The following is a 16139-nucleotide window of genomic DNA, read 5'->3' as shown; positions in this document are numbered from 1 at the left end:
CTGGTCTAGGAATTCATCAATGTATAACATCATTAAAGCATCACCTTTGTTGGTATTAGAGAAGGATAGATGTACTTTTCAGAGTGTTAACAGCAATTGCAAATCCCTGAGCTAGCTCAGCTTCTGGAAAGCATCCAGCAATATAGCAAAACACTCATCAGAGGCTCACAAACCCTTACAGATCAAACCACAGAGAGCTCCACGCAAATATATTTAAACAAGATTTCTCTAAAGTGCTATGAAGTCATCAAGGTAAACATACCCCAGGCAATTAATGAAGAGCTCATCCAGGTTGAGAGGACATGCCTTCCCTAGGGCTGGATTCACTGTATCTTCAATACCTAACTAGCATGATGTGCTACTGACAGAACTGAGAGTGCAAGCGACTTCTGGGCTTGTCTTCCATCCACTACTTTAATCTCAATAATAAAAAGCAAACTGACAGATTCTGAATCTCTTTCTGTGTTTTGCCCATCACTACAACAATCATTAGTAGCTGGATTTGTATGCATTTGCTACATGTTTTGTTTATCTCCTATCAGCATTGCTAAAATAATCAAACTACTGGTTGCTCCACTTCTTAGTGACCCGCGACACACATATCATCCTATAACTCGTTTTAGACTAGGACCACTTAATAGATCTTGGGCTTCAAGATCTGTTCAAGATGCCTAAAACCTGATTTCTTAGACTTAGGCTGGTTTCTAGTTTACATGGGTTTGTTAGTGAACCATAGTTTGGGCAAATTTTCTCCTGCCCTCTGAGGAAGAGTCTGTAGATATGAGGCATGTGAGCACTTGAAGACTCTCTTCTGAGGCAGTTCAGGTTAAAACCACATTTCCATGCTGGCAACAGAGCAAGACCGAACATCGTTGTCTATCTACTGTCTGAGCAGCACATGCCTGAGTATCATTTTTACCTACAAATAGCAATAAAAATAATGCCATACAAAATAAATTAGGTCATTAACACAGATGCCAATCATCCAGTGCTCTGAAATCCAAATTTTTAAACTGGAGACAAAAGCAGTTTATAAGTCCCAAAATTCTGCCTAAATGTAAATGCAGTGATGGAGGAAAACAGCATAGATAGCCCTGTTTCAGAACTACCTACATCTATCTTTAAGTTTGTACTTATGGTGCAGTAGTCAGGAGGATTCATAGGGAATTACAGAGATAATCCAGTTCATCCTCAAAGCATCTGCTTTGGTCTTCCACACATACTCAACAAAACTTGCCTGGCTTTGAAGACTCAGCCAGACAACAATGTTTTTTTTAATTGCTGAAGAAACAAAGAATAAATAAGCTGAAGAAACTGTTTTACATAGCCTTTTACTCGTTTCTTGGCATTCAGGTCTTGAAATAGGGTTCTGAATGCCTAGCTGAGATGAGGAAGGAATGACCTTCAGCTGTTGTGGAAAAATGAACAAACAGATTTGATGATAGCTAGGGGCTGGGCGGCAGAGAAGGGGAATACTGGGTTTTGAGCAGACCTCTTTGCCAAACATACATGGAATACACTAGCTAAACTGCTTATTCTGGTTATTATTGTGTCAGATCAATTTCAGTTCAACTAGAGAGCTGAATCAACCCACAGGGAGTGGCAGAAGACAAAGTAGCTGCAAGACCACTTTAACTGTGATGTGAACATGCTTAAATCAGTTGAATTTCATATCAGTAACTTTACTCAACTAACGACTATCTGTAGCTTAATCAATGAGTTGTTACTCTTGTTGCCACAGTGAGTTACCATGATTCCACAAATTAGATCAGATTCTATTAGGAACAGGGGAAAACTCTGGTGTTTCTTTTTTTTTTTTTTTTTTGATCTCTAGCTTGCTACAGTAATTCAAAACCCACCCCAATGTTTTAAGTTATTCTTGTTTTCTTCTCTAAGTCTACATTACTGGACCTAACAATTGTCTGCAACCCATGTGTAAAACTGCTAGTACAGAGTTTATTGTGACTGGGAAACTAAAAATGCCCAGACCCACAAAGGAAACCCTAAGAAGGTGCATATCTCTGAATTCTGCCTTAAAGAAATAACTTTTACAGAAGGACAAAATACTCGTTTCTAAGAGTAGGAGTGATACAATTCAATAGCACAGGACACAGCTCCTTGAAGCTAACTGGTCATACCACCCTGCCTGCTGTAAAAGGTGGTGAAAAAACCACTAAGACCTCTCATTCCAGGCCTCCTAAAACAAGAAACAGATCTCTTTAGACTATCTGTTCATGCCATACCACTGTTTATGACTGTGACATCTCACACAGTAATTTGTAACAGTAATTTAGAAAGAATAAATAGCCACCACAACAAATTTCAAGAAAAGAAAATAAACATACTGGAGAGCTAATGGGTGCTTAGAAGAGAAGAGCTAAGATTATGGACTAAAACCTGACATAGATTGGGAAGTACAGGAAAATCATACTCGTAAATTACGGTCAATGAGCTATTTGATTTAAGCAAGACAGCATGTGAAGAACTCACAGCACCCTTCCTAGTCAGTCTGTCTGCAAACTCTCTGTCACACGATATATGTTGGAGACACCTCTGATGGGCACTCCTCCTCTTCCCCAGTGTTGATACTGTCTCCTAATTAAGGAGCATCACAGGGAAAGGGATTCCTTGTCACTTTGTCACAAGGCTTCCTTCCTGAGCCTCCCCATGCAACATCAGACAGCATTTCTTCACTTTATTCATAGCACAGAGGTGTTAAAAGGGGAATACGAAAATCATTCATGAACTGCTTTAAAAAAAATATCTTAAACCCCATCATATATTTGCTTCATTACTGCATTTTATGTATCTTACCTGGTACAAAAAAGTCATTCTCTGTAAACCAGTTGTACTCTAAGTGGATTCCCAGATGAGCAGCCTTTACAGTAACCAGAAAAACTAAGTAGACAACCGAAACTGTACCTGGAAAAGACAAGAGCCATGAGGCAGTAGATAATATTTGTGCTGTGTTTCATTCCCGCTCCATCCAACTAGCCCAAACACTCAGGGTTGGTATACATTCTTAAAAGTACAGACTAGGTCTAAATTTTATTTTTCTTTATTTCTTTTATAGGTCAGACAGAAAGAATGATGCACTTGCACACAATGCAAGCTTTCAGTATGTTGAATGTTTTCCAGACGCTGCACTAGTGACAGTGGAAGAAATACCCTGTAATCCCTGTTGCTGGGCAGGTAGGGAGGTCTCTATGCAATAACAGATCAGTTACAGCTTCAGCTGTCAAGATTTAAATCTAACATGAGAGAAACTCAGCCACAGTACTGCAGCTATTACAACGTCCATTCCGTCACTGACTTTTTGAAACAAAATGGCCCACTGAGATATATGAATGTTTACTGCAACTGTGAACTTTACACTGGGAGCTAGAAGCTGATAATGGCATTTGATCACTACCAATTTGAACCTTGTCTTGATCATAACCTTGGATAACGTTGATCATAATACTGGACTTGCATTCGATCTCATTGGTTCAGAGGCATCCGGCAATACTCTGCACAGCTAGAGGACTACAGATAGAAATTGTGCAGCAGTAATTAAGGCTACTGCAATGCAACCTCATGGCCAGTAATACTGCTAGTCACCAGAGAACCGTCTATAAGTAAGTAAAGACAAAGAAACAGCATTTTTACAGTTTAAAATGCAGATTCAGATAAGACATGATTTCATTCTAGCAGTACCTCCAAGGTCAAAAAATAAACTGAAGATATCATTTGATTGCACAGAGCATAGCCAAGCAATTAAAAATATATAAGGTTCTGTACTTAAGGATCAGCTTAACGGCTAAAACATTCTGTAGCTTCCTAATGATTTAGGTTTCTGTAGGTGTAAAGATACGTAAAAGTTCTTGATTCATTAAAGTTTTCTTCCATTTTTTTCTTGTCCTATCAACTTCCAAGATTTACAAAAATTAAGGCAACTTTGAACAGCTGAATTCCATAATAATAATTTACTGAAGCTATGAGAAATTTTGTATTTTAATACTCCGCTTCTCAAATAAAAAAATAGTTGCCTACAATAATGTGTTTATTTTAAAAACATACAGCTAGATTGCACTTAATAAAATATTTTCTTATCCCTAATGTTATATCTAGTCTACATAAAAACCTTACTTTTTACACAGAAGCACTATCACCTACACAAGTTCCTGTGCTGTATTTTCATTTAGTGGTTCCAACAACCACAGACCCAAGCTCTAATTAAGTGTCACACTGGAACAGAGGACAAACTAGACCCTCAATTCCCTGTCCTCTACCTCCTTTACAATACATCTCCACGATTTTCAATCCATTCTGTGATCTCCATTTCCCCTTCTCTTCATCCTGGCCTTCAATGCTATGCCCTCAGACCTGTCCTACTCCATAAACTGTGACCAACCCCACCCATCATCCATGCACTTTATCCACTTTACCAAGCCCATCTGCCTTGGTCTTCTATCTCAAGACACCGAAGCAAGGCAAAGTCACCATTTTTGTCCTTGTAGCACAGAATAGGCTGGGATATTTGGAGCTGGGGCAAAGCACAGCAGCAGCTTACACTGATTGACTGATGTTGTGATTAATTAATCAACTGATTGGTACCAAATGACTTCAGGTCAGAAGCAATTAATCTTTGGAGGTAACTACCTGTGCTGAAATGTTTGGCAGATGAGGAAAGGTATGCCTATTTGTGCCAAGATAATATGCATCAAATGCTGCACAGTAGTATGTGTACCACCATATGGGAAAATCTGTTGTAAATATATTGAAACTTGTTTTACAGGATTATCAAGGGAGCAAAGGAAAAGAAAATAACTCCCTATTAACTGTAAGACTCAATCAGAGCAGGGTAGAAATCCTGTGGGTCATTAACAAACCAACCAACTAACCACCCTGAGGCACAATAGTGGCTGACAGGAAACTACTGGAAGAGTGGCTGGAGAGCTGCCTGGCAGAAAAGGACCTGGGGGTGCTGGTCAACAGCCGGCTGAACATGAGCCAGCAGTGTGCCAGTGTCCTGGCCTGTATCAGAAATAGTGTGGCCAGCAGGACTAGGGAAGTGATTGTCCCCCCTGAACTTGGCACTGGTGAGGCCCCACCTTGAATACTGTGTTCAGTTTTGGGCCCCTCACTACAAGAAAGACATTGAGGTGCTGGAGTGTGTCCAGAGAAGGGCAACAAATCTGGTAAGGAGTCTAGAGCACAAGTCTTATGAGGAGCAGCTGAGGGAACTGGGGGTGTTCAGTCTAGAGAAGAGGAGGATGAGGGGAGACCTTATCACTCTCTACAGCTACCTGAAAGGAGGTTGTAGTGAGGTGGGGTCAGTCTTTTCTCCCAAGTAACAAGTGATAGGACAGGAAGAAATGGCCTCAAGTCGTGCCAGGGGAGGTTTAGATTGGATATGAGGAAAAACGTCTTCACTGAAAGGGTTATCAAACATTGGAACAGGCTGCCCAGGGAAGTGGTGGAGTCACCATTCCTGGAGGTTTTTAAAAGATACATAGACATGGTGCTTAAGGACACGGTTTAGTGACAGTTTTTGTCAGAATTAGGTTGATGGTTCGACTTGATGATCTTAAAGGTCTTTTCCAACCTAAATGATTCTACTCTATGATTCTACTCATTGAAGTAGCTTTCACTGTTTTCTATACATTCTAGCCACAACGAACCAATGCTTTAATAATATTTGTTACCTACCCAGGACATTAAATTTTGCAAAGAAGGATGGAGATTTCAGATTTAGCAGGGGTAGAAGAACAGCAATCAGGTAAAATGGTACTGTTTTTGATTTGTTCCACCACTCCTCGAAGAGTTCAAAACCGGTATCGTTGCCAGAAGAGAACATCACACTCCTGTTCTGTGGTGGGTGACCACTAGCAGCACTTGGACAAATGACTGGAAGAAAAGAAAAATATCCTGAGATGAAAAGGGTTTTAATTGCACAAAATCTTCACAGCCAAGAGCCCATCATTTCTGGATAGTTTTACCTACGGCCAATAGGACCACTCAAAAGCAATATTTGACAACTCAGTTCCTAACTTCTATTTGTTTTTTTATCAGGAGTTCAGCACTAAGATTTCACTGCTATGCACTTTGCACTCTAAGCTCACAAGTGCTATGGTTCTTTCCGCTGAGCACAACAAAGACACTAATTCATCTTAAGCCTGAGCTGTGGCACAGGATCAGCCTTCAAGGTCACATACCTATAAGTAGGTGTGTTCAATGCCTACATGCACCTGCTGGAATCAAGTCACAGCAACACACCTCTGCATCTGGCTGCCTATTTGGCATTGTAATCTGTCCCTGCACACTTCAGTAAGATCATATGAACCAATCTGCATGTGCATCTGGGTATAGAAGAGCCTGTATTACTGTACATTGCTCTGGGAACACAAAATGAGGATGATAAGAAAGCTACTATAACAACTGTCAGGTCTAAAAGTCCTCCACTTGAACTAAACCACCTTATCATTGTAGTGCTGTGCTAGGTGCAAGTACATTACTGAGAGACAACACAACAGAAGCAATTTAAGATATGCCCCCGTAACACTGCCAAAAGGGAATGTCACACTCCTGTTACACCATGGCTGATCAATGGCAGCACCTGAACAAGTTGACTGGAACAAAACCAAGCAAACAAAAAGATCCCTTGATAAAATGTGTTTATTTCATTTCTGTTAAAATCAACATTTCTTTCTACCACATGCCTACAAAGTTATGTGTTGAAATATGAACCTGTCTTATTGTCCTCATAATGTCTTTTCAATTTTTGCATTCCCACAATACTTTAGAGCCTCCCTCCCACATTGGCTGCACACTTGTTCTATTACAAATGCAAAGGTGTAAAAAGTGTTCTGTCAAATTTCTTGAGAGACCACTATGTTACTTTACTTCCAGTTTTCTCACTTGCTTTCTCTCCATTGCTTGTAAGAGGATTGTTTCACAGACCTTGAAAAATGCTTTTGTTCTTACTGATGTCCTTGCCTGAATGCCCTGCCAAGAGTCATTTAAGCATCTGGCAGCCCTTTATTTTGTGAAGCAGATGCTTTAAAATCTTCCAGTTGCTGGAGGATGCAGTGGAATATTGTTGTCTACTTTGTCCCCAAGATACACCCCCTGCTGCATAAGAATGGGACAGAACAGCAGAAGCAGGAGAGAACACAAGAGAAAGAGCACTGCCGCAGCTATTGGTGCCTTGCTGGTAAGGACTGTAGGAGGAACAGGATTCAACACTACTTCAAATGCAAATGAACTGGTTTTCAGAATTATTTCTCAACTTCTTTGCCTGACTCCAACAGCTGTTCTCCAGAAACACATCTGCAGCCAGTGTGACACACAGCTGTCCAGCTGGGACTGAAATGTTTCCCCATTCCCACAAGCACCCAGGATAGAGAAATTGTTCTGCTTCATAACTAAGCACATCTTCAGCTGCTACAGATGGGCAGAAACACCAGAGGCTGACAATGCATAGCTCCTGCCTTCATTCTACATTATTCTGCCTACTTAAGAACTCTCAGCAGACTTCTATTCATAATTGACTGCAGTTTCTTCCCTGAGTCGTGCAAATGTCAGACTCCCCACGAAACATGAGCGGACAGTCATGTAGCTAGCCTGACACTTGTTTCTTTTTGTGCTTGGCATCATTAAATCTGTTCTTACAGCCTTTTTTTTTAAAATAAGAATGTTGCTGCAGAGGTGATAAGGAGCAAAGATGCCCCAGCCACGATTTTAAACAGTAAACAGATCTGACGCACTTCAATTTTAGGGTGTGAAAGTTAAAATTCCTTAAGGCAATTCCTCATTGTGCAACTACAGTTAAGAGGTCTAACATTAATTGTTTTAAGCAGGATCTATCTGGGTACATGCAAACTTGTAATTTGCTTTTTAATCCTCATTCCCACCCCTACTTACTTTCTTTCTTTCTTTTTTCCTTTTTTCTTTTTCCTAATTACTAAGCTTTCCAAGTGTGCGTTTATTTGTGGAAGTACAAATTCCAGACAGAAAATTACATTTTTTTTAAAAAACAGGTATTTCAAACTTACGATATACACTTTAAAACTGGAATGTGGTTAGGCAAGGAAACATGATGATGTGCCTTTAAACCCACAGCCTCGACCTAAACCAGGAAACGCAATACTAGTAAGTGCTTCTTACCTTTGTTACTTCCATTCGTGCCAGGAACAATATCTGTTACATTAATGTCATGAACAAAGTCTGAAAAGAAGAAGAAAACCTTACTATCCATGTCCCAAACCTGCTATTAGGCTTCTATCTGTTGACTTGATGAAAATTAAGTAAGGAAATATTTTGGAAAATTACATCAGAGGTGTGATACAGCAGCTTCCACTCCCCCCAGCCCCGAGTGGGTATTTTAAAACCTTTTTTTAGAAGTGTTTTCAAATAACCCCCACTGCACTACTTTCTTCTCAGCAGCCTGGTCCATTTATGAAGTTCCCAAGCCTCCCCTCCCAGCTGCTCATTCCTGTTCCCCCAGCACACCTCCACGTGTCCCAGCTCCTCTGTCTACAGCGTTGTACAGCAGGTTAGCAAGGAGATGCATCTTAAAACCAGCCTCTTTCAGGACAGAAAAAAAGTGCATGCAACCATACCCTTAGTCCAGATGGTATTATACGGAAAAAGCTTCCCCTACTCATTTTTCTAATGTCTTTTTTTTTCAGAAGAGGTTCTGTGGGACGCTTTTTCCATGTTGTATTTTAAAGCAGGTAATCTCTGGAAAAAGGTTTAAGTCTCACTGTCTACAATCATCTCTAGTAGTATTTTGTTTCCAGTACGCTCCTGTGCTACTTTAATGCTCTGCCACAACAGGTATTTTCGACTTTATGCAATTTCACAGTATGAGAGTACTGGATAGATGTTTCTTTATATTTATGTATATATACACATACAGAAAATGCCCATCATCTTGGAAATTTAATTACTGTGTTTCTGGTTAAAATTTGCTTCTGCTGCACATGGGATTATTATGCACACAGAAAATCAACTGGGGCAGTAGGCCTCAAATTTTTAAAATGCAGTTAACAGCAGCTTGTTTCTCATAAAGAGAGGACAAGTCTTGTGGGAAGAAAATTATTTTTTGTTTCTTCACTTTGATTTATGACACCTGGAATCACAACTGAGTTTCTCATACTTACTGATATCAGTTCAGTGTATAAAACAATCAGAAGATTTAATTAAAATCATTTGTCACCTCCTCACTTCACCACTGTTTTGTGTTGCTACTTAAAAAAATGTATTTAGTGTGAAGCCATCAAAAGAACTGATGGCTCTTAGGGAATTAGAGCACCTTAAAATCAGTTATAAATGGACAGCCAAAACTTATGTTTCCTCTGTACTTAAAAAGTGTTTTAGGACTAGCAATTGCATTTGTGGATTTATTTCTGTTTCACGAAACAGAAGAAAGCATGGGACACTATGTTAAAAAAAAAAAAAAAAAAGACAGGATATCATACTTGGTTTACAGTTCTTGCACTGTGTACTACTAATTTCTAGACAATTCTCCCTAAGGAAAACAATTTGTTCCCACCTAAATTGCATGTGCAGACTTTTTAAAAAGTCATCTGAGTATACTAGAATTAAATACAGTAGCCTGCTTAGAATAACTTAGGAACACATGGCTGGAAGATGCCATTGTGTCAAACCTACATCCTGTTACCCATTTTACAAAACTTAGTGATTATGTAGCCACAACGAAAGTTAGGACAAGAATCCAATGATTGAAGTTATCACAGAGCAAACAACTTCAGTGAGAACCCCTAGCAAATACAGGTAAGTAATAAAGTACCATGCCAGTCTCAGAGAAAAGCAGGACCTTTCTCCTAGAAAAGGAACTGTCTTGATCATTCTGAAGTTTGCTTACTAGAATCAGCGTTATTTGGTTTACAATAATATAGGATTAAAGTGCTAACCTTATTTAAAAAAAACCCCACAAAGTCTAAAATGAAATTTAACAACATTTGAATTAGGTCAGCTGTAAAATACATCAGTCATTAACCAATAAACTAAAGTATGTCCTTCAGGGATGGTAGGAACTCTAATTAAACATTGTTTAAGAGGTGTAAGTGTCTGTGCTGTTATTTGCCTTAGAGATTTGTTAATTACCTTCAAAACAGAAACTCTTAAGTCTTAGATGTGCTATTTAATGCCATGAGTCAGATTTTCAAAGCTCTGAATTCCATCATTTAATCCCACAACTCTATATACCTAATTGATTGTATCCACAAAAGCTTTCGTGTCTGTGCACATACAAGGCTGTATGTAAATAGCGAGTATGTTTTCTTTGATAGCAATGCCAGTCTAGGAATCATTCTTTCACAGTGCTATGGTTCATCGTTCCTTCAGGGACACTTGCTGCACTACGGCAGCATTCTAAGTGTGTTTGCTGGAATCTAGAATGAAACTACATTTTTTTTCATTAACTTGGATCATTTCAACAGCTTAGCCTGGTATATGGCTGTTCAAATAGTTACAGCCATGCAAACAAGGGGGGCTGAAAATACAAAGTGGAAACAAGCAACTAGGTATGGGTTGTTCAACTATACCAAGAAGCCTCATTACTGACATGCAAATCAGATAATTGGTACTTTGTCTTTCATTAAAACCACACTTTAAGACAGAGATTGAGAAACTGGCTTTGAGGACGTACATGACTGTGCCAGTAACTCCACACACAATTGCTTATTCTCACTTGACTTTTCACCCAAAGCAACAGAAAAATCAAGATTAAATAAAATGGAAAATCCTTTTTCAGTACAAAGCCAAGTCTTGATCTTTTCACAAGGCAGCTGTAAACATTAACCAAAAGTGTTTACTTACTGTATATAAACTTTCCTGTGTTGAACAGAAAGTTGGACATAAGCACCCAATAAACAACCATGGCTCCAACAAGCGATACCATAGAAAATAAGAGGCTTGACCATTGACCAAAGGATCCAAAGTAATACTTGCAAACATCTGGGAATTCCCAATTTGAGGTATCTATTAAAGCTGAAGAAGATACAAAAATAGAAATATATCTAAACAAAATGTTATATTAGAATCAGTAGAACTCTTCATGAGAGGATGCATTCTTGTTTCAGAATATTCTGTCACAAATTCACAGTGCTTCCAAGGGCTAAGAAAATTGCTGTTAACTTTAAAGTATAACACTTATTAGGCGTTTGACTGAAGGAGCCTGAAGAAGTAGTGGCTTTTATTGCAGCCGTAATACTACTTTGTGTACTTCCAGAAGCACTGGAATAAGACACGGTGGCAAAAATGCAGCCTTGCATTTGCAGGCGTAGCCTTTTGCAGGAGTTATGGCAAAGTAGGCCAGATCATGAACTAGTCCTCAACAATGCCCTGAAATGAGCTGTCAGAAACTGGAGGTCTTAACTGAACAAGTGAGGAGCTGGTGCATAAAAGCACCAACTACAAGAGCCGCAAGATGAGTTTTGAACCACTGCCAGTGAAGCAATTGTCCATACACTGCTTCCAACACAGAATATATACAAATATTAGGGTACTACAGGCATGAAACACAAGTGCATGCAGCTACAGCCCAGGCTGTTCCACTGCAGAACACGATCAGAAACACACGTAGTGAACTAGACAGTGCTTATGGAGAAGAAGGGAAGCCTCTAGCTCCGTAAGTCCCCCAACACTTAGTAAGTGTACATCTGAAATGTTGCTTGCTAAGAGTTTGGCTTTGGCTAGAATAGTTAGGTCCCAAGGAACTGAAGGATTATCTAATAAGGGAAGACAGACATTTAGCTTACAGAGCTTAGATCTAGACTACAAAAGCAGGGAGACATTCAAAGGAACAGCTTTTATTGGCATGTCACGTCTAACATATAGTAAAGATATAGACAAACAAAGAATCTATTAGATCTCTGTATTTCACGCTTAATGGAAATATTTGCATTATGAGGCTTTGTATCTCTTACGTATCATTTTCCGTGATTTCACAACTCTGTAGCAGCAATAAAGAGTCAAAATGCCCATCAGTAAGATGAGAATGATTCCAGAAGTAAAGCCTGCCTGTTAAGAGGGAGAAACGCAGTTTACTTTCTTTATCAGCAACACTACAGAAAAATGAAGAGCAAGCCGTGTTGCCAGAACCATTTTCATATGCATACATTTTTCATAGTTTTACCTGTTTTATTCCCCAAGGGATACTTAATATAGATGTACCCATCATTGTATTCCATATCATAAATCTAGGAAGAAAAGAAAACCACCAGTGAATAATTTAAGAAGCAATTTTACTTCATGCTATCCTCTTAGCTACAATAGTTATGAATACAATATAGAACATTCAATACTAATGCATTATCTGGCTAATATATGTCAAGGTGCTTCACATACATTGTCACTATACTGGAGTTTTTACCATAGCCATCTGTGCAACTGTCAACTTTAAAAGCAGTTCCTAATGGACTGTACACGTAGATTTCATCAGGAGCTGGAAGTACATGATCAGGAGCAATCTAACAAATGGATAAAAAACAAGACTTATTAGTAACACCAAAGACCAAAGTAACTATTGTCCCAAATACAGCAAGCCAACTGTTGTAAATCACAAAACTCTTTCCATGAAAAGTGCATTTTTTTAAAAAAAAGGTTGGATTACATTAATTTTCTCCCCATGAAAAACAGTTGATAGAATTTTTAGCAAGATAGCAAAAAAATAGATTTTTCTTCTGCAAAATGTCTTTGACGTACTATGCACAAATCATGCTAGTTCAATTGTTGCAGCTGACCACTGCTTAAATCCTCTTACAGATGGGATAAATGAGTACACACATCTAGGCAGCCTGGACCACTGTTAAAAAATTCAAGGTGTTTGTATGTTTTCTTTGGATGGCGAAGGCATTGCACAAAGTCAACCATAACTTTTGAAAACACTTTGTTAAGGCACTCAGCTACTAGATATTTACTTCAAAGCAAGCTGCAGAATAGTTCTCCCCCTACCTTTATTTGTGCTTCTTTTATAAACCTAGGCAGTTGAAGACCCAACATGCCAGAGACCACTCAGTTTATCTGGTCCTGTCTTTGCCTTACCAATGCCCTGTCTGAAGGAGACGTGAGCCTGCTATAGTAATGAATCCGCTTATTCATTGCTGAAGCTTCATCAGTGACTCTTTGAATGTCATCGTTGACACTGACTATGTTTGTAGGTTCCACATGAAATGGTCTAAAGGAGGGAAAAAAAAGAAAGAAAAGGAAACCCCTTAAAATCCTAGAACACAAGAGCCAACATACAACTCAGAGAACAGTTCAGCATCACTCAGGGTGAGTCTGTCATTCACTGACACAAAGCAAATGCAAAAAAAAAAAATCTCTGCCATCAGGGAAGCTGCCATCCATTAAAGAACCACGTGTTCTTATCATCCATATTAACATGGCCTCTTGTCCAGATTCTGCAGGGCAACCTAACGTCAAAATCCAGACCTAATATCCAGTCTATTAGTTTTCAACAATGAGTCACACCAGAACTACATGTTAATAAGCTTGGCCAAGCTTATTAGTGCTTATAACTGGTGTTGCTAGAAGCAGTGATGAGGAAGAGAAGTAGAAGCAGAAAGCATGAGAATGCAGAAGCAGAAAAAAGAGAAAAAGAGAGGAATGAGTGGTGGTAATGAGGACCACCTATGAAAAGACTAGGAACTACTAATCTAGGCAAAAACACTGTATGAAATTCTGCTTAACGGGAAGCAACCAAGCTCAAATAAGTCCATGTGCTCATACTATTTTTAAGCCAATGCAACCAGGAATGGAGTTTGTCACAGAGCACGGAACAACAGATGTCCGTTTGCAGTTCTGAACTACTTCAGAACTTCCCTTCATATTTAGTTAAGGTAATCACAGAGAACAGGACTGTCAGCAACAGATGGTCTAATCTCTAATACAGAGATGTACAGAATACAGGTGGTCTCCCCTCCCTCTTCCTCAGCTGAGTCAGACTGCAGGTATGGTCACAGCCACTAAAGGAGAAAGCAGCCACACCACATGGCACTTGTTTTCTCTGCACACATGCAGGTACAGAGCAATCAGAGTGAAAGCTCCTCCTAAAGTTACAACATAATATAAATCTAGCTTCCTGCAAGGGGTGCTACAGGAAATATGCAACCTAATCAAGATATTGCAGAGATTTTTTTTTTTAATCAAGTATCATTTACTTCCATACAGGCAAATGTGACATTCACTCTTAACACCGACAGGCTAATTTCTCAAACAAGAGAGGGGATACTTGTGACCTGTAAGCCTTCATACAGGGTTTTGGGGTTCCCTCCCTTACACCAGTGCCTTTAATTCCTAAAGCAATTTCAACAGCTTTCTGATATTCTTCTTCCAAGTTGATGTTTAAATCACTCAGAAACAAGAACCACCCCAAAAACAGAACCCACAAAAGTACAGATCACAACAAGTTTCAGGCTACCAAAAGCAGAAATTAGGTCAGTAATAAATCCATGCCATCTTTCCTGTAATACGAGCAAAGCCTACTTGAACTGTTTTCCAATGCCCATTTCTGGCTCAGACTACAAAGGAATGTGGTCAGCCCCTCCTGCCCCAGCTCTCAATACAGTGACAAAGGTCCCATTCTCTTTCCCAGTGAATCATCAAGCATTTGCATCATGGCACCACCTTTTATCTCAAGGAAGAAATGGAATACAACTCTGAAGCTGGTTGTTGTATCTCTGGAAGAGATGAAGGTAGGTCCTTAGTCCTGTGTGCTTACAGGGACACAGCAGGTAAGAGTATTTATGAGACTAAAAAAACCTGACTGACAAAAGTGGAGAACAGTGAAAAATAACTTCCTTCTCCACAAATTCATTCTTTCCTTCACCTTAGACTTCATTAATTCTTACATCTTCCTTCATCACAGAAAAAATGGCTTACATTTGCTAAGTCATTTCCCACTTACTGTAATGAAAGTGAACACACTTTCAATTTTTAAAACATTCTCAATTGACCTTTTTTTCCCCCCCGTGTCTATGACATTAAGGGGGAAATTCTGTGTGTGGACTTCTGGTGTTCTTACAAACAATTAAGAGAGATACTGCAATTAAACGGGAATAAATTTTAAGCAATAGCTTTATTACTTAAGTCAGAGGCACACAGGGTTAACTAATTCCACAGATATGTAACGTACAAAAATACTCATGGACTGTCCGCTCTAAAGGACTTCACTTGTTTTAGCTGAAAATTTATTGGACTGATCCAATCACTGGACACTGCTAAAAAATATTTCATTAGAAGACCTGTAAAATAAAGACTGTAGTTATGAAAACAGGAAATGTAATATGTTTAAATGCCTCCCCACCCCCAGTCAGTGCTCTGCTGTTTTCTGCACATTATATTTAGAACACTAAAAGTACGTGTTTTGCTAATTATATGGCAGCTGCATAGTGTGAAGAGCTTCATGAGGACTACCTCTTTCCCCACCTTCAGTTAATATTATTAGTACATCCCCATAATCTTCCATTGCTACTGTGGAAAAATTACACTGAGATGAAGTCTACATTTTGTTTCAAAGGGAGCAGATCCGTGGCAAAGATTTCCTTCAAAATGGTGTTCAACAACTGCTGACATGAATGCCAAAAAATGTTCTTTCAGACTGGAAGACAGTAGGAGATTATTTTTTAAAGCAATTCAAGTTAAAGCCATGGATGATTTTAAAATTAAAATAACAGAAAACATTAATATAACATCCTATTTTATGGGGAAAGCAATGTTGTTAGTCAACAACAAAACAAACATGAAGAAAAAAATTCATGTGTAGCAAAAACTTATCTGTCTGTAGATAAGAAATTCTTCAGAGAAAGATATTTCCTTTTCTTGACTACTACGAACAGAGTCTGGATTGAACAAGCAATTCACGGTCCAGCACAAAACATTCTGGTATGACCCAGAATCTAAGCACAAAACAGATGGGTATGACCCAGAATCTACAGGTGAGGAAAACAAAATTTAAACAACCCCAAAGAAATTATATATATCTCAAAGAAATTATATATATATGTTGCTATTGCTTCCTGCCTAGAGGAGTGCACGTTTAATGCTGCCAGTACTTGGGCTACTTTCCCTCTTGATCCCTTCTGGTGTGCATCTGTTGAGAATGAAGATGATCTAAAGCAACAATTAAA

The 16139-nt window shown here is 39.0% G+C and overlaps 1 protein-coding gene across 6 annotated transcripts in view; it reads right to left on the bottom strand.

Annotated features, from left to right (window-relative positions):
* SLC38A9 (solute carrier family 38 member 9) overlaps positions 1-16139 on the bottom strand; it is a 67084-nt gene that overhangs the window by 37051 nt on the left and 13894 nt on the right. For 4 of the 6 annotated variants that reach the window (XM_054185307.1, XM_054185308.1, XM_054185309.1 and 1 more), the window contains 8 exons: positions 13054-13186; positions 12358-12479; positions 12146-12209; positions 11937-12030; positions 10828-10998; positions 8149-8208; positions 5692-5889; positions 2815-2922 (listed from right to left, as the gene is read on the bottom strand). In XM_054185307.1, the coding sequence (XP_054041282.1) occupies positions 2815-2922; positions 5692-5889; positions 8149-8208; positions 10828-10998; positions 11937-12030; positions 12146-12209; positions 12358-12479; positions 13054-13186 (950 nt within the window). Of the gene's footprint in view, positions 1-2814; positions 2923-5691; positions 5890-8148; positions 8209-10827; positions 10999-11936; positions 12031-12145; positions 12210-12357; positions 12480-13053; positions 13187-16139 lie in introns of those variants that run through there. The other 2 variants (XM_054185312.1, XM_054185311.1) reach the window with 2 other exon arrangements.

This window comes from Rissa tridactyla, chromosome Z (assembly GCF_028500815.1).
Source record: "Rissa tridactyla isolate bRisTri1 chromosome Z, bRisTri1.patW.cur.20221130, whole genome shotgun sequence".
Classification (NCBI taxonomy): domain Eukaryota; kingdom Metazoa; phylum Chordata; class Aves; order Charadriiformes; family Laridae; genus Rissa; species Rissa tridactyla.
The sequence above is the reverse complement of the archived record's forward strand: the minus strand, read 5'-3'. Positions and strand labels throughout refer to the sequence as shown.